General features: G+C 43.0%; 1 protein-coding gene and 1 pseudogene across 1 annotated transcript; one reads left to right on the plus strand and one right to left on the minus strand.

The window, feature by feature from the left end:
* Positions 1-1011: 1011 nt before the first annotated feature.
* Positions 1012-7216, plus strand: RPS15A (ribosomal protein S15a). The gene is made up of 5 exons (XM_042922261.1): positions 1012-1102; positions 2131-2268; positions 2855-2934; positions 5842-5927; positions 7079-7216. The coding sequence occupies exons 2-5, from the start codon at positions 2136-2138 to the stop codon at positions 7170-7172; spliced, it is 393 nt and encodes a 130-aa protein (XP_042778195.1). The 5' UTR covers positions 1012-1102; positions 2131-2135; the 3' UTR covers positions 7173-7216.
* Positions 7217-18615: 11399 nt separating this feature from the next.
* On the minus strand, positions 18616-19421 carry LOC122209461 (annotated as a pseudogene).
* Between the last annotated feature and the right edge of the window lie 4233 nt (positions 19422-23654).

Consider the following 23654-nt stretch of genomic DNA (forward strand, 5'->3'; position numbering starts at 1 on the left):
ACATTTAAAAAAAATACATTGAGCATTTACTACATGCCAGACACTGTGCAAGCCCTTTGCCCCATTATCTCATCCGACCTTTGCAATAACTTTCTAGAGTTAAGTATTATTATCCCTCCCCGCCCCGCCACCTATTTAGGGAAGGTTCAGAGAAAATACGAAGACTTATCAAAACTAGTTCTTGTCCGGGTGCAGAAATGTTGATAAAAACTACTGGTTCAGAATCCTGAGTACTTTTTTTTTTTTTGAAACGTTTGTGGCTTTCATCCAAACTGTGTATCCTGGAAGTTTTAGAAAGAAACGTTTGGAGCTCCAGTAAATAATTTCTAAGAATTAGGGAGCACTGACTTAAAAATATATTTTTGACTTTGAAAAAGTAATCTAGGGGCACCTGGATGGCTCAGTCGGTTGAGTGCCTGACTTCGGCTCAGGTCATGATCTCACGGTTTGTGGGTTCGGGCCTCGCGTCGGGCTCTGTGCTGAGAGCTCGGAGCCTGGAACCTGCTTCGGATTCTGTCTCCCTCTCTCTACGCCCCTCCCCCACTCTTACTCTGTCTCTCTGTCTCTGTCTCTGTCTCTGTCTCTCTTGAAAATAAATAAATGTTTAAACATTTTTCCAAAAAAAAAAAAGGAAAAATAATCTATACACAGGTGTGGAAAAACAAACCACAATTGTATACAGAGAAAAGCAAGTCTTTCATCCCAGTTCCTCAGGCCCTCGTCAGAGGCAATTATCGATTTGCGTGGGTCCTTTCAGAGATACTGTAAATACACAAATGTAAAAATCTATTCTAAATGGTGAACAGTTATTACAACAAAAATTAGCAAATATCTCAGCCATTTTCAGTTCAGTTTTTTACAGAGTAAGGGCTAGAAAGGTGTCAACGTCGATCCTTCCCACCCCGCCCTCACCTGGAGAGGTCGATTCCATCGATTCTCTGCTTCTCATCCCTGAAGAGGCTCCGCCCCTTCACCCGCCTTCTTCCAGTAGGAAATACTTTTTTTTTTGGCCCTCCTTTAAAAGTCTCGCGATAGGCCGCCCGCTTCCCATAACTCCGTGCGCTCGCCCCTCCCGTCCTCTTTCCGCCATCTTTCCGCGCCGGTGAGTACTTCTCTCTGAAGGATCCAACATCATCCGTTGGCTATCTCTGCCATCCTGCAGTCTGAGCCTCAACTTCGGTGTTCTCTGATGGTGCCAGGGCCTTCTTGGGCGGAGGATGCTGCGCTTGCGAGGGTTTGGGCAGGAGTAGAGGAGAGTCATGCCCGTCCGCTCCACGCTCTGCATTTTGGGGATCCCGGTTTGAGAAACGCAGGCCGCAGCTCTGGCGGGAACGGAGCAATCGGCCGACGGGAGAGGCGGTAGACCCAGCGTGGTCGGCGGCTCCAGGACCTCCCCTTAGTGGCTGGGGTAGCGCCTTGGCTCCGGGCGGCGGGAAGCATCGGGGACGGTGGCCGACGTGGGCCGAGCTGGCGTCCCATTCCTTCAGCCGCGCTGTAAGCTTAGGAGGGTGAGGCCACTCAGCAGGGAAAAATTGCCTTCTGCCTGGGCTGGCAGTTTGCTGGGAGCTAGCTTAGATCTTCTGGGCTCCGAGATTTCCCTTGATACTTTGTGGAACTTGAGGAAGCAGGTTGGATTCCTACTGTTGGAGCTTGAAGCATGCTTTGGGCTCCATCCTCAGTTTTCACAGTATTAGAGTATCGGGCAGTTCGTGCACATTAGGATAGAGTCGTGTCCGGTGCACGTAAAAAGTTCTACTTGTCACTGTGGTACGATTGCTGCCGGGGCACAACTTTGGGTGGCACACGTACCGACGTTTTTAGTTAGTGTTAGTGAAAGCTAAGTATCTTTCGGACAAGGCTAACATCGAATTTGTTGGTTAAAGGGCAGTGTTAATAGTCCAATTGCTGTTGGATTTCAAAAGTTTGGGAAACCTGCCTGGTGATTTGCAGGTCCCGTTCTCAATAGCTGAGCGACCGTAGCTGACATTGCGCGGGGGAACCTGTCTGCTTAGAGATAGGACAGTTTAATGATAGAGGCAGAAGGAAAAGGGTGTGTTTGCAGTGGAATGATTGGGAGCCTTTTGATGTTGAGAATGCCGGTAAAACCCCTGTTTTTCCTTCCCTGAACAGCCATAATGGTGCGCATGAATGTCCTGGCAGATGCTCTCAAGAGCATTAACAATGCTGAAAAGAGAGGCAAACGCCAGGTTCTTATTAGGCCATGCTCCAAAGTCATCGTGCGATTTCTGACTGTGATGATGAAGCATGGTAAGTGTGTTTTATGTTTTCATGTAAGGATACTGAAGGAATCCGTTCTGTAGACATTAGTTGTGCAGGACAGGACTGGGAAGATGGGGGAGCTAGGTGTAGGTTATACTTGGAAACTCATGCAATGCAGTGGGGCTGTGGAAGGGGTAGTTGGGACATAAGCTATTCAGGAAGCGCTGAGTAAGTTAGGACTGTTGAAAAGAGGAGGAAGTTTGTGACTGTTGCTCTGTTAGTAGTTTGGGAGCTAAAATGGCCTTTCTTGGTGTAATAACTGCTGCTGCAACTGGTCGTTGAGCATATCTTGAACTCTTCCAAGAGTTTTGGGATGGAAAGGAAAATCGTTGCGGGTCTTGGGCACAGAGTAGCTTAATGGGAGGCAAGGGGAAAATAATCCCCGTTAGAATTGCAGGGTGGGTTGTTTTGGGGTGTTGGCGGCCGGAAAAGTTTTGATTCAGAGCAGCGGTCTTTTCCTAAACCATGTAGACAATCAGTCACTTGAGGTGATGTGAGAGGAAAGTAGGCAAACAGTGGGAATCCTAGAGCATAAGCATTTAGGTCTGTTAAGTTGATAACTTCTTTTCTGTAGGTTACATTGGCGAATTTGAAATCATCGATGATCATAGAGCTGGGAAAATTGTTGTGAACCTCACAGGCAGGTTAAACAAGGTAAGAGTTGATATCTTCCATGTAGAAGAACTTTAAGAGTTTCCAAACATGGTATTAAATATGTTGTAATTGGCCTTATAAAACTGAATTAGTGGTGTGCTTGTTCCACCTAGTTAGGTTAAAAAAAATTAAGAATTGATTGAAATCATTAATTTTTATGTCACATTTTGATTGATTTTTTTTTTTCTCTAGGGTTGTATTTGCTCTAGAATTGTTAGTTGACCTAATGTTTGTGGAGTATGGGGGCTGTCTGAAGGGAGATGCCACAGGGTGGGGTGCATTGATCTCCTGATGGTACTGGTGTTTGAATATCGGATGGTACGCGCTGCCCACCCAGTGGCTTGAACTTGTGCCGAAGGAAGGTCTAATCCTATCTGTAAATAACTTTGTTCTTCGTCTCTCTTGGTGATAATGTTGTGTTTTTTGAACAGGATTGGGTTCTATAACAATATTAATACCTACATTTTTACTGGCGTGGGCTGTATGGGTGTCTTTGAGTTTCGTGCTCCATTTCAGTTTGCATTGTCAGCATAACCTGTTGGATATATTTGATCTGATGTGGCTTAATTCATTGCATGTGTTAAGGAGCAGGTATCTTTAACAAGTTAGGGTCCCTGAATTGCTACCCTACTTTTTGTGTTCAGGTTTCTGGCTTTCAGATTTGCAAGCAGCTTGACATCCTGTGGTCCAACACAGATGAGGGGAAAACAGGTCGAGAAATGAGTCGTTAGTGGCAGGGGCAGATTGATTGGTAAGGTTATTCCCTGGTCCAACAATTTGTTTTATAAAGTTGCTTCCTTGTCTAGTGAACTTGCTTCATGTGTGGATACCTACCTAATGTTGGACGAAAACTACTGAATGTGAAGCCTTCATGAGAGATTAGAAGAGTTTTCAAGTTAATTTTGAGACTGTTCTAGTTGTTAGCCAGTAGACTCCAGCCAAAATAGAATTTGGATTCACTACTCATTGTCACTCAGACCCTCACAAAGTGTTTTTGAAGTAGAAGAGGGTGTGTTTTCCTACTCTAAGGAATTAGGAAGCTGACTTAGGCCCAAGGTGCCCTCATCTCGCACTGCCCAACAGTGGCAGAGCTGGCTCCAGAACATAGTTGACAGTGCATTATAAAACTGTCCCACAGAATGACTTGAAGTTTAAAAAACAAAGACAAAAACCTCTTAAGTGCTGTGCACCCAATTCCTCTCGAATATTCACTATACATAAAACTGGGTAAGTTTGAACAGTATTTCCCAAGTGGAACTCCTTTGTGGCATTCTTGTTCTGTGGTAGCTTGAAAAATGGTGGCAGTTGAGCTTTCTGACCTTAGCTTTCTAACCTTGGTGGGGCAAAACAAACATCAGTTTTCAGTTTTTCTCAGCTTCAGTTTTCCTCCCTTGTAGGACACCGTTGCCTCAGTTTCCTTCATGCAAGAGATGGATGTACCCTTACTGTGGAAGTTTAATGGGGCTGAGAAGTAAGGTAGTGTTTAGAAATTAGATTGAAATTCCGGTTTTGGTCACATCCTAAGATTTGTGTGGTTTAGGAGAGGTTTAATTCTTTTAGCCGAAAGAGATTTTGCTGCTGGAATAAATAGAAGCCTAGGTGTGGTCGAGTGGAGGCCTCACAAGTCTACCGTTACAGCTTGCTTGGAGGAAGAACTGTTTTGCCCTTTTCCTGTGTCTGTATTCCTATTTTCCATTGTGGGGTTGCTCTTGACAGTTGACACCATAGCTGACAAGGTCTTGATGAAAAGGAAAACCTGAGTGGGTCTCCTGGCTTAGGGCATTTGGGCCTCAGAGGCCCTTTTTCAGTTTCTTTGGGTTCAGATCTGCCTGTGGAAGTGTAACTGTTGTAAAAATTTGAGTAAGTTCTAACCTCATAGTGTCCTTTAGCTTCCTGTTAGGCATTTTGGAGTCGCAAGACTCCTGTGTGGATGTGCACACGGCTGTCTACCTGCTCTCTTAGCCCTCTGGAGTTTTACTTGAATGGTACTAGTCCTGAGTGTTCTCACATGATCATCTCTGGTGTATAAATATCAGAAAACCTTTCTGCATTGATATTTACAAGTGTGTTAGTGATTTGTAGGGTAGAGATGTGAGGGGGGCATATGTAGCTCTAATCAAGGAGATTTTTGATCCCCTCATGTTTTACTTTCTAAACCCAGTTGATCTAGTCAGGGATCTTGAATGAGCCTACAGTAAGCACAAACAGTCTGCTAGTGGATGTTTGAACTTTTGTTGTGTTTTAGGATTTGCATGTAATTGAACCATTAAATGTTTAGTGCTCTTGGTGACCTCTCACACTGGAAGGTGATTGTTGCTGTGTCCCAGTAGCAAACAGGGCAGGTAACTGTAAGGACTCTGTTCTTTCTGGCTTCCACCCATTTTGCTAGATTAGTTGATTGTAAATGTACCCTGGTAGTTCATTGACATGGAACAGCAGTTCTTAGATTTCAGTTTTGTGTCTGAAATTTTTTTGAGTTCTAATATTTTGCACTTTTGGCTCATAGGTGAAGAATTGGTGACCCTGCATCTTCATTTCAGCCTAACTATGTGAAAAAAAAAATTTTTGAGTACAATTTTGTCTAAGTCTTAGTCTCTTATCTCTTTAAAATCTGGTTATTTGTTTTGGGACAACTAGCCCATAGGGATGTACGCAGTTGACCTGATCTTGCCATATATTGCCTTGTGTTCTGCCTCTTCTGTTTACTTTTTAAATAACTTTTTCCAGGCATAGTCGTAGTTCAATGTATTTTTGAAATGACGTGGATGTTAAGATTGCACAGAATAGTTACCCAATAAATGCTGAGTTGGTTGGTTTATATGATTATTTAGATACAGATGCCATTTGTGTTAATTTTTTTCTGGTATTGGTGAGATGTGAACGGTGTTTTCTGTTATGCTTTTACAGTGTGGAGTGATCAGCCCCAGGTTTGATGTACAACTCAAAGATCTAGAAAAATGGCAGAATAATCTGCTCCCATCCCGCCAGTTTGGGTGAGTTGACTTTCCTCATACGAAAGAAATTAATGCTAAGGATTGCTGTGGTGCACTTGGACCACTAGAGTGGAGGTTTTTTTGTTTTTGTTAGAGTAGTAATTGTCTCCATCCCCAATCGTCCTGACTCAAGGATTAGCTCTCTTGCGTTGCCATATTTCATGTGCTAAGCGACAGTGTGTCCCCTTTAATATCTGCTCTTTTGACTCCGTGCATATAGTTCATATTATATTATGTTCACTGTGATCTTGTTCTATGGCTAGAATCACTTCTGAACCCTAGGCCTCTGGGGAAACTCAATCTCTTCATCCTTTTAAAGAGAAGGAGTTCAAATCCTTGCTTTCCTGCTTTAAAGCTGTGAGGCCTCGCATAACTCCTAACCTTGGTTTCGTCATCTGTAAAAATGATAATTCTCTTCATTTACATTATCAACTGATTTGATTCTGGCAAAATACTTTCAGGCTCTGACATGATCCAGTAAGCGCTTAGCTGTTTGTGGTTAAGAATGTAAGCACCCCCAGTCATATGTTTGGTGATGTGGTTGGATTTATTCCCACTTCATGGTTACTGTTTTCCATGTATAGTGTCATGAATTATTTCTGATTATAATTATGGTGCTAATTTTAATGCCTCACAGTTTACTCTGATTCCCATAGTAACCCTTGAGGTAGCCAGGCCGAGTAGGATTTCCATTGTCCAAATGGCTGTCTCTACAATAGGTTGCCTGTGATCATATAGTAAGTGGCAGAAACAACTCAGTCAAGTTTATGTTTACGCTTTATTGCTTTAAACTGTCTCCTTCCCTGAGAACAGAAAATGACAGTTTGAAATTAAAGGAGTTCAGTTTTTGTTTGCAGTTAGGTTTAATAGCATTGTGTCTTGGTGTTAGCTGAGGGCAAGGCTGTAGGAGTGTGTTGTGTAGCTAAGGTTTTTGGATTTGGGTCTTTGGTTCCAGGAGCCATGCTTGCACTTGCTGGCCCAAATAGGCAGCCTTAGTCTCTGCACCCTATTAAGGGAAGGCGTCTTAAGCACTGATGAATGTTGGTCTTTTTCTGTACCACAAAGCGGCTCTATGTTGAACTGTTTTTAGGAAAAACTCACCAACATGTTTTTTTGTTTTTTTTTTGTTTTTTTTTTTTAACTTTCCATAGTTTCATTGTACTGACAACCTCAGCTGGCATCATGGACCATGAAGAAGCAAGACGAAAACACACAGGAGGGAAAATCCTGGGATTCTTTTTCTAGGGATGTAATACGTTCATACAAATAAAATGCCTCACTGGACTCTAGTGCTTCCCTCGGTCGTTTTGAACTTTACAGCAGAGTAGCAAGAGCGTCACTGTGCAGCCTTTGTTAATTGGGGAATGCTGTTTCCCTGAAGTGCATAAGAAAGTCTTGCCTTGTGATAACTCACACCATCATGCTCATGGCTCGTCAGAGGAGGTTGTATCTAGCCCTGGATCGCCGAATCTGGGTTGGGGTCCAGGTGGTGAAGCTTTCCCTTTCTGGAGTCTTACGTTAACCCTCGAAGGAGTGATGCCTTTCCTGATGTTAGCTTGACAACACACATTTCATGCACTGTTCTTAACTGTCCTAAAAATATGAGATGGCTACAGTTAACTGTAAGTGCCTATGAGGAAGCAGGCAGGAAGCAGACCACTAGAGCCCACAGCTCACTAAGATTTATTTCTGAGTAAATTTGGATGGCATGTCAGTAACATATTAGAAGTATGTGTTTGTAAAATGTCAGTCAGAAAAATGAAACCTTTTAAAAACTAGTTTTGTGGTAAACCTGTCACAGATGTATTCCTGGAATTGAGAAAAATTAGTTTGCTGGACCATGTCACATGGGGAATGCTTATAAATAGCTCCACCATCAAAGAGTGTAGGGTGGCTTCTGTGAAGTACACCAGGGCTCCACTCCCCATTTCTAAGCAGTGCTGTCCAGTAACATAACAAAAGCCACATATGTAATTTAACCTTGCAGTAGCTGTATTAAGACAAGTGAAGAGAAACTGAATTTTTTTAATAACCTGTACAAACTTAAAATTTTAACATGCAATTGATATGAAATGGAGTTTTACTGTTTGTAATAAGTCTCTGAAATTATGTATACTGTACATTTATTTACACTTACAGCACATTTTAATTGGGACCAGCCCCCTAACATAGCCACATGTGACTGGTGTTCCCTGTTGGACAGCACAGGCTAGATCTTGATTCTTGGAAGTTCTGTGGGTCTGGCTAAGGAGAAAGGAAGCTTGGAAGAGAGCCCAGATAGATCATTGTGCGCCTGGCTAGCTGCATTTGCCAGGCAGGGGAGTAGAATGAATGGGGCAGATCACAGCCCCAAGAATTAATGGTCTTCTAAGTCCTGTGAGCCAAAGTTGAAAAAAAGTCCAATTGCCAGCCTGATTTCAAGAAGTCTACTAGGTCCGGTAGGATGTAGGGTGCTAAGAGCTGTTGGAAGGGTGTGGGTTTTGGTTTGATTTTTTTTTTTTTTTTTTTCCCCCTTTTCAGAAAAGGGTGCTTTTTCACTGTTTTGATTGTTTTAGTAACTCCTGTAAGACTACTTTCTGACTTCCCGGTAGGTCAAGCAGTTTTCAACACTCAAGTAGTAGGGATGTTGACTTACCACTCCCCTGGTTGTAAGCTGATGTCTGGCAAATGACAACTTCTGTGGGTCTCCCTGTTAGGTAAAAAGAGAAACTACCTCAAGGGATGCTAACAGCGCACTTGAAACAGCTTGGGGCCAGGGCATGGCCAGCATTCAGGAATGTAACTTTTTTTTTTAATGTTTATTTCTGAGAGAGACAGCATGAGTGGGGGAGGGGCAGAGAGGGAGACACAGGATCTGAAGCAGGCTCCAGGCTCTGAGCTGTCAGTACAGAGCCCGACACGGGGCTTGAACTCACAGACTGTGAGATCATGACCTGAGCCGAAGTCCGACCTGAGACGCTCAACTGACCAAGCCACCCAGGCGCCCCAGTAATGTAACTTTCTGAAAGGAGGAGATCCTGTAAGATGTGGGAACTAGCTACGAATGCCAAGACTGGCCCTGATTAGTAGGCCCCACTTAATCTTAGAAGAAAGCAAGATGACAGGCATGTCTGGATTTCGGCCCTGTGATGTGCTTAGGGGTTTAGCAAACCAGAATTGAAGTGTGCTTTTCCACTAAGCCATGATGTCTTCATCTGCATAATGGGAATAGTGGAAAACCTACTTGAAAGTTGGGGGAAAGATGACGTTATGTAAAACAGCTAATTAGCGCTTGGCAGTCATATATGTAGTTGTATTTCTCAGCGAGGTGAAGTGAGTCCAGAAGAATCTTAAAAGAGCTGATTATTTCTCTTAATGCCAAGATTGTGAGCTCTATGAAGACCTGTCGTGTTTTGTTTACTGTTGTATCTCCCCCTAGACTGATGGCTTTGGCACAGTGGATGCCTCTGTAAGTACATCTTGATTGAATGAATCATCCTCTTGGGCACTAATTCTAAGTACTAAAATAGGACAAAATGGTTCCATTTGTTGTCAACATGTAGTGGGGATCTTCTGTCCTCTGAAGTGGTCATGGGTAGAAAGAAATAGGTGCTAAGGTAGGGAAAATTGAGTGGCCAGTTGATGGGTTTAATGGCAACAGTTCCCTTGTGTTGATGAGGAAGCAGATGGTTTTAGCCCATATTTCTGAGATCCAGTAAATAGAGTAATAACATGATCTGAGAGCTGGTTGCCCTGAACTAGACTCCGAGGTTTGAGGATCTGGAGACCACTTAGGCTCCTGCTGACAGGATAGCTTACCTCAGAGGTGTGGTGTGAACCCAGCCTTTCCTTCCAACCTGCCGCTCCCACACGCAGGCAGGAACCAGGAGGTGAGTGTGGGGCTGCCAGCATTTTGATCATCTGAGCCTACCAGATGCATTTTGAGTCCGTGTTTTTTAAAAGGGGCCTCAGCACCTATCCAGATCCTGGATTTTTAACCTAAAACCTATAGACACATGACAGACGACCTTTATGAAAACAACATGCAAAATTGATACTCATGCATTTCTTTTTGGAGAGACATTCCATAGAGCCTTTGATCAGAGGCTGAAAGAAATTTAGGAAGGTTAAAGAATCACACTACCAAAGACCTCATCTTAGGACATCTGTGTCCATGGTTAGTGTGTGCAGTGTTCTCATTTACAGGCTGTTTGACTTTACCTTTGGGTAATGTGGGTTCACTCTGGCAACGGTGCCAGATAGAGGAGCTCTAAGTTCTTAGGGTAAGAATGTCTTTCTTGGTCAAGTCAGCATCTGAGAGATGGCTTCACTGCAGGCTAAGAAGTTTGCTTCCCACTCCTGACCCCAAAGAAAGCAAGCTCTGGGAGATCCCAAATTTGGTTCTCACTTGATTCCTAATTCCTAAATTACCACCCCAAATGGCCCTCACCTCTGAACCTTGGTTAAGGCTCACCCCACCTGGAATGGCTTTTTCCTGTTCTCCGGAGATGTTCCTAGGAGCCAGGTTAAATGTCTCTTCTGCCATAAGTCTTCCTCCAGAAGAATATGTGCTGTTACACTTTTCTCCTAAAGATAAGAATGCATTAATAAGTAGTTTCTTTGCTCCTAAAAATAAGAATGCCTGTTGAATGTTTACTATGTGCCAGGCACAGAATTTAGCTTTACATCTACCATCTCATTTAATTTCAGCAATTCTACCAAATGACTACTAGTAATTACTGGCTCTAGTTTTTCAGCTGCAAAATGAAGCGCAAGAGTTGTGAAGCCGTGTGTTCAAGATGCTATGAAATGGCAAAGTCAGGATTTAAATGTACAGACTTTCCTGGCCCTTAACCATGTTCTGTCATGCTTTCTTGTCTTCACCGTACCTAGGGCTTATGAGATACTTAACATGTCTAGGTGTTTAGGGTACAAGGGCACAAGCATCTGGTCCCCACCCTCATTGCTCATTGGACCCTTTTCATCTGTAATAGACTGACCTCTCCATGGGGGTGGGGTGGGGGGGGGGGAAGCCTGTTACTCATCTCTATAACCAGCAGCTAGACTATCAAAGGGGATATTGACATGTTTAAAAAAAGTCCTTTCTGACTCTTCATGGCTGTGTGGGACAGCATGCTTTTTTTTTTTCTTTGAAGTTTGAGAGAGAGTGTGCAAGTGGGAGAGGGGCAGAGGGAGAGAGAATCCTAAGCAGGCTCTACTGTCAGTGCAGAGCTTGGTGTGAGCTCAGTCTCAGCCATGAGATCATGACCTGAGCTGATGTTAAGAGTTGGGCGCTTAACCAGCTGAGCCACCCAGGCACCCTGGAGTGCATGCTTTTTTTTTTTTTTTTCATTATATGAAATTTATTGTCAAATTGGTTTCCATACAACACCCAGTGCTCATCCCAAAAGGTGCCCTCCTCAATACCCATCACCTACCCTCCCCTCCCTCCCACCCCCCATTCAACCCTTAGTTCTCAGTTTTTAAGAGTCTCTTGAAAGCATGCTTTTTAAAGTGGAATCCTGTCCAGCACCCGTGCTGTGCTGTGTTGACTCCACAGATTTCCATTGAGCCAAGAATTGGGAGTAGAGTGGGATGTGGGCGGGATTCAGTGTAGGGTTGTTGTCCTGGCGTTCAGGTCCCCCCTTTTATGTTTAAGTGATTTAACGGGCAATGGGATTGCTGAAGACCATACAGAAGGTAAACCAAAGGAGGCAATTAAAAAAACCATGCTTAAACAAATGGACTTTGGAATCAAATGCCTCCCTCAGTGTGTGACCTTGGGCTGTTTGCCTTGCCTATGTATTAGTTTCCACATCTTTAATATAGGGATAATAGTAATACTTCTGTGATGGTTGTGAAGATTAAATATAATGCTTGTGAAATGCTGGAGTGATAATTAGAGCTATTTGCAAAATACCCTGGTTCTTCCCCTGCCAGGCACATGCACTTTCCATGTGACCATTTCTGGCCAGTGAATTTGCTGTGAGTAGAAGTGCTGTCTGTACCTTCCAAACTGGAGCATTTAGTGGCTGGTGTGAGACCTTTGTGCCTGTTTTTCTGCCATGGTGATGGGTGCTATGCAAGAAGTAGCTGCTTCATTACTCCAGGCCTCAGTGATGGTGACGGTCCAGAAGCTCCAACCATCTACCAGTGGGAGCATAGGAAGAACAAGAAATCATCTGATGATTTGGTTTGTTACATATCTACTGATATAAGTGTTTAGACCAATCTCTGAGATTTATTAAGGGTTTATGTACTAAATTACAAAAAGGAGTAGGATGGAATGTAGAATAACAAAAGCGATTCTTTGGGTGGGTGTATGGAGACTATAGCACTCTCGGTTCTGAATGTAGTTTTTTTTTTCATCAACTACCTCTGTCCCCCTCCAGGTGTCCATGTGGGTCTTAAATACCCCACTCCCCAGCCCTCTGACACAGATATTCAGTCCCTGGAGGGAGCACCTACCGCAAATCAGGTTGAAGATACATTAAGATATTTTGAACTTGGGAGATGTGAAGTTTGTCTCTCTAAAATGGTGGAAATTATAAGATGAAAACATTGAGTGCTCCTGGTTCTCATTATTTCCGCCACGTGAAAAAGGTTACTTTGGGCAAAAAGGATGGTCTATGAATGAGCAGCACAGATAAGCTAGATCAAGTCTTCATGTGGTTGAGTCTGGGCTCTCCCTGAGATGCTGCTACATCCCTTCCCACGTTTGTATTTTGTGAGCACCGAATAACATTCTCCTCTTAAAAAGAAGTACTAGTTTGAGCTGAAAGTTACTAGTTTGGGCTAAATTTTAGTCATTCATTTGCATACTAATACAGTCCTACTTCCAGCTCTTTCCCTGTTGTGTTCTGGGACTTTATGGGGTTCGATCTTGCCCTTCCTCAAATGAGGGATGGGAAATTGGTTCTCCCTCCTTTATCAGTTAGTGTTCCTCAGTTGCAAAAAATCTCTCAAGCTAGTCTAATTTATTGAAGGATATAAAATAACTCGTGGAATCTCTGGAAGGGCCAGAGAATTCGTTTGGCCTTTGCATCTAGGCATGGATTTTCCATTTTACCTCTGGCCCATTCTTTGGAGAACTGTAGCTGCTTCTGGACACACAGCTCCCTCTGTGACCCTGTGTTCCTAACATGCTCCTGAGTTCTTTGCTGTTTCTAGAAGCTTGAGGTTTCTCTGTTACCTTTACTAGAATAACCTTGGTACCATGGACATTTTGGGTTGAATAATTCTTTGTTGGGGTGGGGAAATCCTGTCTTGTGCATTGTAGGATGTTTAGCAACATACTTGGCCTCTCCACACTGGATGCCACTTGAGACAACCAGAAATGTCTCCAGGCATTGTCACATCCCCCAGGTTGAGAAGCGGTGCTCTATAGGTCAAAAGTTAACAACCCAAATGCAAACAGACAGCGCCAGAGCAAAGTTCAGAAGTAGGCCTGTGTGCCATTCATCTATATAAAAGTTGTAGTTCAGGCTATCAAGCTGTTTAATAAAATAGGTTCTGTCCTCTTACCTTGACAACTTCATAACACCAAACCCCCAAACAAATCTTTTTATGTGATAAAGTTGACAAAATATCAAAACAATTTGATTGTTGGATATATTTAAGTTGATGGGCCAGCAATATTTGGGTGAGAAATAAAATGAAGACCTTCGTGACTTACAAACTCTTATATATTTATTTCTTAAAGTTTATTTCTCTTGCCTTCATTTCCATAAAATCACTAAATAGGTTGTTATAATAATTTTTTTTGTGTAATTTGTGTTCTATTGGCAGTAATGACTCAAAGGACAAAATATAATTTTCCAAAATTTACAATTTCAGAATATAAAAAAAGTTTGAATTTATTTTCAGAGAAAATGTAAATGAAGGTTAATGTAAAAAAAAAATTAAAAATTTAAATGTTCAGAAACGTCAGTAAGGTTTTCTAAAATATTCAAAAGTATTTATTAAAATTATAGGGCAAGGGCACCTGGGTGGCTCAGTTGGTTAACCATCTGACTCTTGTCGGCTCAGGTCATGATTTCATGGTTGTGTGAGATCGAACCCCGTTTCGGGCTCTGTACTGATGGTGTGGAGCCTACTTGTGTGGTTCTCTCTCTTCCTCTATCCCTCCCCTGCTCGCGTTCTCTGTCTCTCTCTCTGTGTCTGCCCCTCCCCTGCTTGTGTACTGTCTCCCAAATGAAATAAATAAACATTGAAAAAAATTTTTTATTACAGGGCAAAATACAAAGTATTATATAAGTAATAGGTATCAAAGTTTTAAAGGAAAGTTGTATAAAGCTGAAATTTTTAAATAATATTTTCAAAATTTAATCTTATGTAATTTTGTTACACAAGTTTTTGTAGTTCTAGTATTCAGTGTCAATGTAGTTGCTAATGTAAAGAACTGGTGTCACTTCACACATCTTGTGTCTAGATCTCATACATACAAATTAGTGATATAAATTGTTTAAATTGCAGAATGTTCCTTGGCTACAGTAAGCTGAGGACAGCTGAGAACATGAAGAGAAACAGAAAAATGGATGCTCAGCATTGCTGTTATGTTAGAATCTAATGCATGCATGCCACTCGAGAAGTTAATTAATTAATCTGTCATTTCTCTTACCTAAGTGCATTTTCAGTACTTCCTTCTCATCCTCTGAAGCACTTTGTGTCTACGACATTGGCAGAGGCTGGAACCCACGAACCTTTGTGACCTTTAGATACAGTTGCCTTTTGTTGAGAGATTTTAGGGCAAGAGGTGAAGCGATCATTCCTTGGGGCCTGAACAGTGGTAGTTATGCAATGGGATGTTGAGGATTACAGATCATGCAGAGCCAGTGCCAAGCACATGATCCTGAGTGACAAGAGCACCCTCTGTTCCTTCATATGTTTATTTTTTTTAATGTATTTCTGAGATACGGGGCCAATCTTGGTAGGATCTAAGTGCACTACTGGCTGGAAGGAACCTGGGGAAACAAGTCCCTGGCCTCCACCCTGGGGATCTTTAGACTCCATACAGGAATTTTCTCCAAACACAGAGTGCTCAAAAGGTGCTGGGGAACCGAAAATGTAGAATAGAGAAATCCAGGGCTGCATCCCTCTCCCAGTACAACTAATGAACTGGCAAAAACTGTCAGAATCAGCTTTTGAAGAACTCGGAAATCTAGTCAAAAACTGAAAACAAGGGAAAGCTTGAAGAGGGAAACTGCTGCTTTATGGTGAGAGTGCTGTGGCATTTTAAAATGGCCATAGGAATGGTGCCCAAATGTCAGGTGCTGGTTGCTAGTGCCAGAAGAAGCAATATAGAACTTATTCTCAAGGAGTGTGGCTGTGGGTGTCCAGCTGTCTGGATGGTGCCTCTCTCAAGGACAGGTGGAAAGGCTTCCTATTTCTTTACTCAGGGCATCCCCAGGGCTGTCATGGCTTTCCAGGTGGCTTTTGCTGAAAGCATTTGAAGGCACAGGTACTGGCCTCAGTGGCCTGGAACAACACCTGGGACAAGTAATAGACCAAGAAGCCTGGGAAAGAAGAGATTGGGACAGACCTATGTGGGAATAGAGCTTTTGGAAGCTTCTGTGTATGCCTGGGAATCAAGAAAGCCATGTGCAGACTAAGAGTGAGACACACATACTTGGCAAAGGCCTAAGAAGACTCGAAGCTTTCATGTCTTGCTGGGCTTTGGGCTCTGTGTGAGGAGGGAGTGAAGCTAAGGCAGAGTTGTAAGCAGCCAGAATAAACGTTCAAGGAGTTAGCCCTGACATGGTTCCATTTTGCAAAGATACAGGAGAGTATTTTTTTCTTTCCTTAAAAAAATTCTTTCTTTTGTTTGCTGCAGGCATTTAAGGTAACTAAGATACCAGCTATCTTATCCTAATAAGCTAAAGGAACGCAGAGTTCAGTGGTAAAGAGCACAGACCTCAATACAAATAGTTGAGAAAGTCTGTAAGCAAGCTAACACCAGCAACTCACAATAGGCAATGGTAAACCCTGGGAGGAAGGAAAATCTGACTTCTAGAGTTGCTACATAAAATAGAAACTGTCCATGAGGCAGCCTAGATATTGGACTTACTAGACAAAGACTTTAAACTGTCTTAAATATGCTCAAAGAGCTCGGGGAAACCAGGAGAACAATGTCTGAGCATATAGAGAATATCAATAAAGAGGCAGGAATTTTAAAAAGGCACCAAATACGAATTTTGGAGCTGAAGAGTATAACTGAAAGGAAAAACTCATTCACTAGGGAGGCTCAGTAGCAGATTTGTGCAGGCAGGAGAAGGAATCCGTGAACTTAAAGGTAGGTCAATTGAGATTATTCAGTCTGAGAAGCAGAAGGAGAAAAGAATGAAGAAAAATGGCCAGAGCTTGAGACCTGTGGTACACCATCAAGAATACTAACATCTGTGTGAATGGGAGTCCCAGAAGGAGTAAAGACAATCAGATCAGTAGAATAGAATGAGAGTCTAGAGACACACACACAGATACCATACATCTATGGCCAATTAATTTTGACAAGGGTACTAAAGCCATTTAATGGAGAAAGAATAGTCTCTTCAAAAAGTTATGCCGGACAACTGGGTATTCATGTGCAAAGAAAGTCAGACCTTGAGGAACGCCTGGGTGGCTCAGTCAGTTAAGTGTCTGACTTCAGCTCAGGTCATGATCTCGCGGTTTGAGTTTGAGCCCCACATCGGGGCTTGGACCTTGAACTCACATCATATACAAAAATGAATTCAAAATGAATCAAAGATCTAAAGGTAAGAGCTAAAATGAAAGAAAACTCTTGGAAGAAAATATGGTAAGTTTTCATGACTTTGACTTTGGCAATGGATTTTTAGATATGACCCCAAAAGCACAGGCAGCAGTAACAACAACAAAATAGATACATGGGACAATATCACAATTTAAAACTTTTATGCATCAAAGGACATTGTCAAGAAAGTGAAAAGACCTCTTACAGAATGGGAAAAAATACTGCAGACTCATGTATCTGATTAGCACGTAGTATCCAGAATATATAATGGACTCTTATAGCTCAACAACAAAAAGACTAGGTGATTAAAAAATGGGCAGAGGATTTGAATACACATTTCTGTGAAAGAGATATACAAATGGCCAACAAGCACATGAAACAAGATGCTCAGCATCGTTAACTGTGAGGGAAATGCCAGTCCAAACACAACAAGATACCACTTCACAATAGGATGGCTATAAAGAAAGAAAAAAAGCAACAGGTGTCGGTGAGAATCTGAGGAAATTGGAACCCTCAGACAATGCGGGTGGGAATATGCAATGGTGCAGCCACTGTGGGAAGCAGTTTGGTAATTGCTCAACAAGTTAAAACCAGAATTACTGTATGCCCCAGCAATCACTCTAATGTACATATTCTAAGGTATATTTTTTGTATATATACAAAGGATTGGAAACACGTATTTAAACAAATGCTTGTATAAAATGTTCATACACTGTTGACAATAGAGCCAACTTGTGGGAACAACTCAAATGTCCATGGCATGATAAACAATCTGAAGTGATAGCAGACTATCACTTCTGCCATAAGAAGGAAGGAAGTGCTGATACATGCTGTAATGTGGATGAACCTCAAAAACATGCCAAGTGAAAGAAGCCAGACACAAAAGGTCATATATTGTATTGGTGCACGTATACGAATCATCCAGAATAGGTAAATCTGGGAAGAGGGGGGAACGGGATGCCTGCTTAATGGGTATGGTATTTCATTCGTGGATACGAATATGTTTTGGAACATGGAAGGGGTGATGGTTTTACAACTTTGTGAATGTGCTAAATGCCACTGAATTGTACACTTTAAAATGGTTAATTTTATGTTCTGTGAATTTTACCTCAATGAAAAAATAAAAGGAGGTGCTACACAGCCTGAAAATGTGATGGATGTCTACCACCCTGCCTCGAACACCAGTGAGGTCTGTGCTGTTTTTGGAAGTGGCGTTTTTTACAGGTATATTTGGGGTTCCCTCTTAGTGGGATTTAAACGTGTCTTCATATGTCTGATAAGTGGGGGTGGGGCGGTGAGACCGTCAGAGGCCTAGGAAAGAACCCCATGGCCCTGTTAATCCAAGAAAAGGGGTGTTTCTGAGTTTGGCCTTGTCATTCGGTGCAGTCCGTGTTGGGGACATTCCCAGATCTGTTCCTGGACAGAAGGGTTGAATGTAAACTTTGCAAGTCTGTTATTCTAAAATTCATAAGCCCCATTTGGGAGCCGTCTCACAGAGTATAAGACACAGAAGAGGAGACAGTCATTCTCTCCCAGGTTGCTGTGGAACTTACCCATGAAGGTCCTCAGGACATTGGAGGCAGCCCCTCGTGGAACAGATGCTTCCTCATGGAGCAGGGCTCCTTTGTGACCCCACGTAAGGCAGCACCTGGGGACTCCCAGAAATACTTCAGAGCACTTTGCAGAAAGTGTAGACCCCCGGGAGCCAGTAAGGCACTGGGCCAGTGAAATGATGAGTTATTATTGTTATTTCAAGGTACATGGACAGTACATCCTGAGGTGACAAGAAGTGTTTGTTGTATTACAGGGATTATTTTAAATGGGGCAGAAACCGCTCCTGTCAGCACACATGGAATCTTTAACTTGGTACAGTGCCTTGCACAGTGAAGGCCCTCAAGAAACCTATTTTTTTGGCTGTCCTGAATTGTCTATTAGGTCATTATTTTACAAACATTACTTATATTAGCAGGGATGGTGGAGCTGGAGAGTACTGCGTCTTCTCCATGGCCTCTGCGAGAAACCAGTAGTGTGGTGGGACTTGTGACCTTTTCCAAGGCCACGGCTCTTGAGGCCTGCGGCTTGCTGTCAGTCCTCCCAGCTCCCTGTGCTTGTGGGCTGGTTTGGTTATCCACTGGGCGTCAGGATTTCCTCTGATCACTTTACGGAACAGATCAGTGACGATAACAATTTCATGGAATCTTCACCAACCCGGTAAAAGGACTCCGGACTCTCAGAGCCCCACGTTGGCATCCGGCTTGTACCTCTGCAACAGAATGAAGGCTTCAGGCAAACTTGAGCTGGTTAACCCCATGATGGATGGGCTTGCCATAGGTCACACTCTTAGGAACTGGGCCATCATGCTGCACAGAGATCCGATACATGACATGACCTTGCTTGGCCTTGTACCCCAGTCTGCGCGCTTTTACCGGGTTGTGTTGTGGTGGGGAGGGGGGCGGGGGCGGTGGGCAAGGAGAGCAGAGCTGGCAATACTGCCTGCAGCACAGCCTGAGAAGAAAGCGCATTACGCCCGACTGCTTCTTCCTCTGTATCTCCTGGATGTGCTTCTAAGCACCCATTTTGGGCTTATCCTGGAGCTGATGGCTTATCCTTCCGCCAGAAGGAAAGCAAGAAATATTTTTTGAGGGGCGCCTGGGTGGCTCAGTTGGTTAAGTGACTTCGGCTCAGGTCATGATCTCACGATTCGTGCGTTCAAGCCCCGCATCGCTAGCAGCACGGCGACTGGGACTCTCACTCTAGACTCTCTCTCTGCCCCTTACCCACTTGTGCTTTCTCTCTCTCAAAATAAATGAATAAACTTAAAATTTTTTAAATATATATTTTTTATTTTTTTAATTTTAGTTTTTATTTATATTTTAAAATATAATTTACTGTCCAAGTTAGCTACCATGCAGTGTATACAGTGTGCTCTTGGTTTCGGGGGTGGAGTCCCGTGATTCATCGCTTACGTACAATACCCAGTGCTCATCCCAATAGGTGCCCTCAATGCCCGTCACCCATTTTCCCCTCTCCCCTGCACCTACCCCCCTTCAACCCTCAGTTTGTTCTCTGTATTTAAGAGTCTCTTATGGGGGCGCCTGGGTGGCGCAGTCGGTTAAGCGTCCGACTTCAGCCAGGTCACGATCTCGCGGTCCGTGAGTTCGAGCCCCGCGTCGGGCTCTGGGCTGATGGCTCGGAGCCTGGAGCCTGTTTCCGATTCTGTGTCTCCCTCTCTCTCTGCCCCTCCCCTGTTCATGCTCTGTCTCTCTCTGTCCCAAAAATAAATAAAAAACGTTGAAAAAAAAATTAAAAAAAAAAAAAAAAGAGTCTCTTATGAGTTTTCCTCCCTCTCTGTTTGAAACTATTTTTTCCCCTTCCCTTCCCCCATGGTCTTCTGTTAGGTTTCTCAGGTTCCACATATGAGTGAAAACATGATGTCTGTCTTTCTCTGACTGACTTATTTCAGTTAGCATAATACCCTCCAGTTCCATCCACATTGTTGCAAATGGCAGGATTTCATTCTTTCTCATCGCCAACTAATATTCTCTTGTATACATAAAACACATCTTTATCCATATATCCGTTGATGGACTTTTGGGCTCTTTCTGTGATTTGCCTGTTGTTGAAAGCACTGCTATAAACTTTGGGCTACATGTGCCCCTATGCATCAGCGCTCCTGTATCCCTTGGGTAAATTCCTAGCAGGACTATCGCTGCGTCATAGGTAGTTCTATTTTTAATTTTTTGAGGAACCTCCACACTGTTTTCCAGAGTGGCGGCACCAGTTTGCATTCCCACCAACAGTGCAAAAGAGTTCCCCTTTCTCCACATCCTCACCAACATCTGTTGTTTCCTGAGTTGTTAATTTTAGCCACTCTGACCGGTGTGAGGTGGTATCTCAGTGTGGCCTAATGATGAGTGATGTTGATCATCTTTTCCTGTGTCTGTTGACTATCTGGATGTCTTCTTTGGAAAAATGTCTTCTCATGTCTTCTGCCCATTTCTTCACTGGTTATTTGTTTTTCGGGTGTTGAGTTTGGTAAGTTCTTTATAGATTTTGGATACTAACCCTTTATCTGATATGTCGTTTGCAAATATCTTCTCCATTCCACCGGTTGCCTTTTGGTTTTGTTGTTTCCTTTGCAGTACAGAAGGTTTTTATCTTGATGAGGTCTCAATAGTTGATTTTTGCTTTTATTTCCCTTGCCGTCAGAGACGTGTCAAGGAAGAAGTCGCTGCAGCTGAGGTCAAAGAGGTTATTGCTTGTTTTCTCCTCTAGGGTTTTGATGGCTTCCTGTCTCACATTTAGGTCTTTCATCTATTTTGAGTTTATTTTTGTGTATGGTGTAAGGAAGTGGTCCAGGTTCATTTTTCTGCCTGTTGTTGTCCAAGTCTCCCAGCACCGTTTGCTAAAAAGACTGTCTTTTTTTCCATTAAATATTCTTTCCTGCTTTGTGAAAGATTAGTTGGCCATATATTTGTGGGTCCAATTCTGGGTTCTCTGTTCTATTCCATTGACCTATGTGTCTGTTTTTGTGCCAACACCATACTGTCTTAATGATTACAGCTTTGTAGTAGAGGCTAACGTCTGGGATTGTGATCCCTCCCGCTTTGGTTTTCTTTTTCAACATTACTTTGGCTATTCAGGGTCTTTTGTGGTTCCATATAAATTTTAGGATTGTTTGTTCTAGCTTGGAGAAGAATGCTGGTGCAATTTTGATTGGGATTGCATTGAATGTGTAGATAGCTTTGGGTAGTATTGACATTTTAACAATATTTGTTCTTCTAACCCATGAGCATGAAATGTTTTACCATATTTTTGTGTCTTCTTCAATTTCTTTCATAAGTTTTCAGCATACAGATCTTTTACATTTTTGGTTAGGTTTATTCCTAGGTATTTTATGGTTCTCCATGCAATTGTAAATGGGATCTATTTCTTGATTTCTCTTTCCGTTGCTTCATTATTGGTGTATAGAAATGGAACTGATAAGGACTATTTTTCTGAATAAGCAAATTCTATTATATTGTGTAAGATCTTTTTAACAGCCAGCGTTTCTTTTTTTCTCCTTTGTGGAGGGGAACATGAGCAATGGCATAGAAGAAAAATGAACCCAAAGTCTTGAATCACCAGCCAACATTTTCTTCTTTCCTTCCTGCACTAAAGAGAAAGGCCTCTTTTGGGGCTGTGAGGATGGGAATGTGTTTAGAACAAGTGTATACATGTGTGGTGACACTGAGGAGTGGTGCCTGATGTGTTCTGTCTGGCTGTTAAAGTAACAACATGGGCCAGTTTGAATGGGGCTGCACGTCGGTATCCTCTTAGCAAAGAGTACAGTATGGCACAGGGAGAACTACGGAGAGCCCCCGGGGGCGCGCAGCATCAGCCAAGCAGGTGGTGGTGTGGGCAGGGGTGTGGGTGCCCAGGGAGAGGAAGTCCGTGCCCACCTGTGCTTCCAGCAGATTGCTCTCAAAGCAGAGAGAAGATGTAGTGTCCCCACTTCCTGAGGCATCCAAAGGGCAGGCTTGTAGAATGTAATTAGCTGCTATGTGAGTGGGAATGTTGGGGAGGGCAGGACTTGACAGCCTGACAGTGGGACAGACCTGTGGGGGAACAGCTTAGCCTTTTTACCTTCAAGCTTTGGTTCTCTTGTCTGTGAAAAGGCATGACGATGATGATAGCCATACTTGTACTCTACGTACTCTGTTCCAGACACTGTTTGTGTAGTAACTCATCTAATTTTCATGTCGTATTATGGGGTAGGTACTATTATTATACACAGTTTTTTTCTTTCAAGTTTTAAAAAAATGATTATTTATTTTGAGAGAGAGAGAGAAAGCGTGTGTGCATGTGAGCCGTGGAGGGGCAGAGAGGGAGAGAGAGAACCCCAAGCAGATCCAAGATGTCAGCATAGAACCCAACGGGGGGCTCGATCCTGTAAACCTTGAGACCATGACCTGAGCCGAAATCCTGATGCTTAACCGACTGAACCACTCAGGCACCCCTTGTTTCAAGTTTGTATTTAAATTCCAGTCTGTTAACATATAGGATAATATTTGTTTCAGGTATTACACACATTTTATAGGTGGAGGCACAGAAAAGGCAAGACACTTGGTCATCCAGTTAGTATTTGGTGGAGGCTGATACAGAGCTTGGCAACTATCTTCACCACCACACTGGCTTCATGGGCTCATTGTAAGGGTAAAACGAGTGGACATAGGAAGTGCTTAGTATAGGGTCTGGAACAGATGAGTGTTCAGAAAATCCTAACAGTTGTTAGTATCAGAATCAGAACCCAAACATACACGTGAGGCTTTCTCCAGCTCTCATGCCCACCACTTCTAAAGGAGAGTGGGGAAAGCCATGTTTTGCAACTACCTGTTGAACTGGAGGATCTTAGAACAAACACGAACATCTTTGTTCTTGTGAAGGGAGCATTTGCTCAAGCCTTTCCTCATTCCACCCCAGCCCCAATTGGGCGAGTTGACCTTACCCTCTGCCCCTCAGTCCCTGTGTTTCGTCCCCACTGGAGCACTGATTATACATTTGTGTAAGTGCCTGGTCAAGAGCCAGGCTCTTCTGTTAGCCCTTAAAGGATCTGAGAGGTTCACAGGAGAACACACAGGATATGTAGCTGGTTCTCTGCACATGATTCCAAGGGGCTCTCCAGTAGAGACTGGGAAATGTGGGCAGCCCCCTCCTCAACCCACTCTGGAAGTCTGCTTGTTAGAGCAAAATCCAGATGTCAGAGATTTTGATTTTCTTTGTTTCTTTCCCATGAAATAGAATGTGGGTCTGCCGTTGGAGGAAAGAATCTAGTGATTCATATTTTCTGCTTATTTGGATCCTGGCTGAGTGGGAATTTGCATTACTGAATGTCTGGCTTTTTCCCTGGGAATCAAAATAAGTTTCCTATTCACTTATTAAGCAAATTTCACAGCTAAATAATCCTCTTATTTTTACAAGTGGGATTTTCCTTGGTGGAGGGTGTCTGGATTCTCTCAGTA

Source organism: Panthera leo, chromosome E3 (genome assembly GCF_018350215.1).
Source record: "Panthera leo isolate Ple1 chromosome E3, P.leo_Ple1_pat1.1, whole genome shotgun sequence".
In the NCBI taxonomy this organism is placed as follows: domain Eukaryota; kingdom Metazoa; phylum Chordata; class Mammalia; order Carnivora; family Felidae; genus Panthera; species Panthera leo.

Bases quoted from the DNA above. Each gene is read 5' to 3' on its own strand.
- RPS15A (XM_042922261.1), top strand. From the start codon at position 2,136: ATGGTGCGCATGAATGTCCTGGCAGATGCTCTCAAGAGCATTAACAAT. The intron at 2,269-2,854 runs GTAAGTGTGTTT...TCTTTTCTGTAG, and splicing joins GACTGTGATGATGAAGCATG to GTTACATTGGCGAATTTGAA. The intron at 5,928-7,078 runs GTGAGTTGACTT...AACTTTCCATAG, and splicing joins CTCCCATCCCGCCAGTTTGG to TTTCATTGTACTGACAACCT.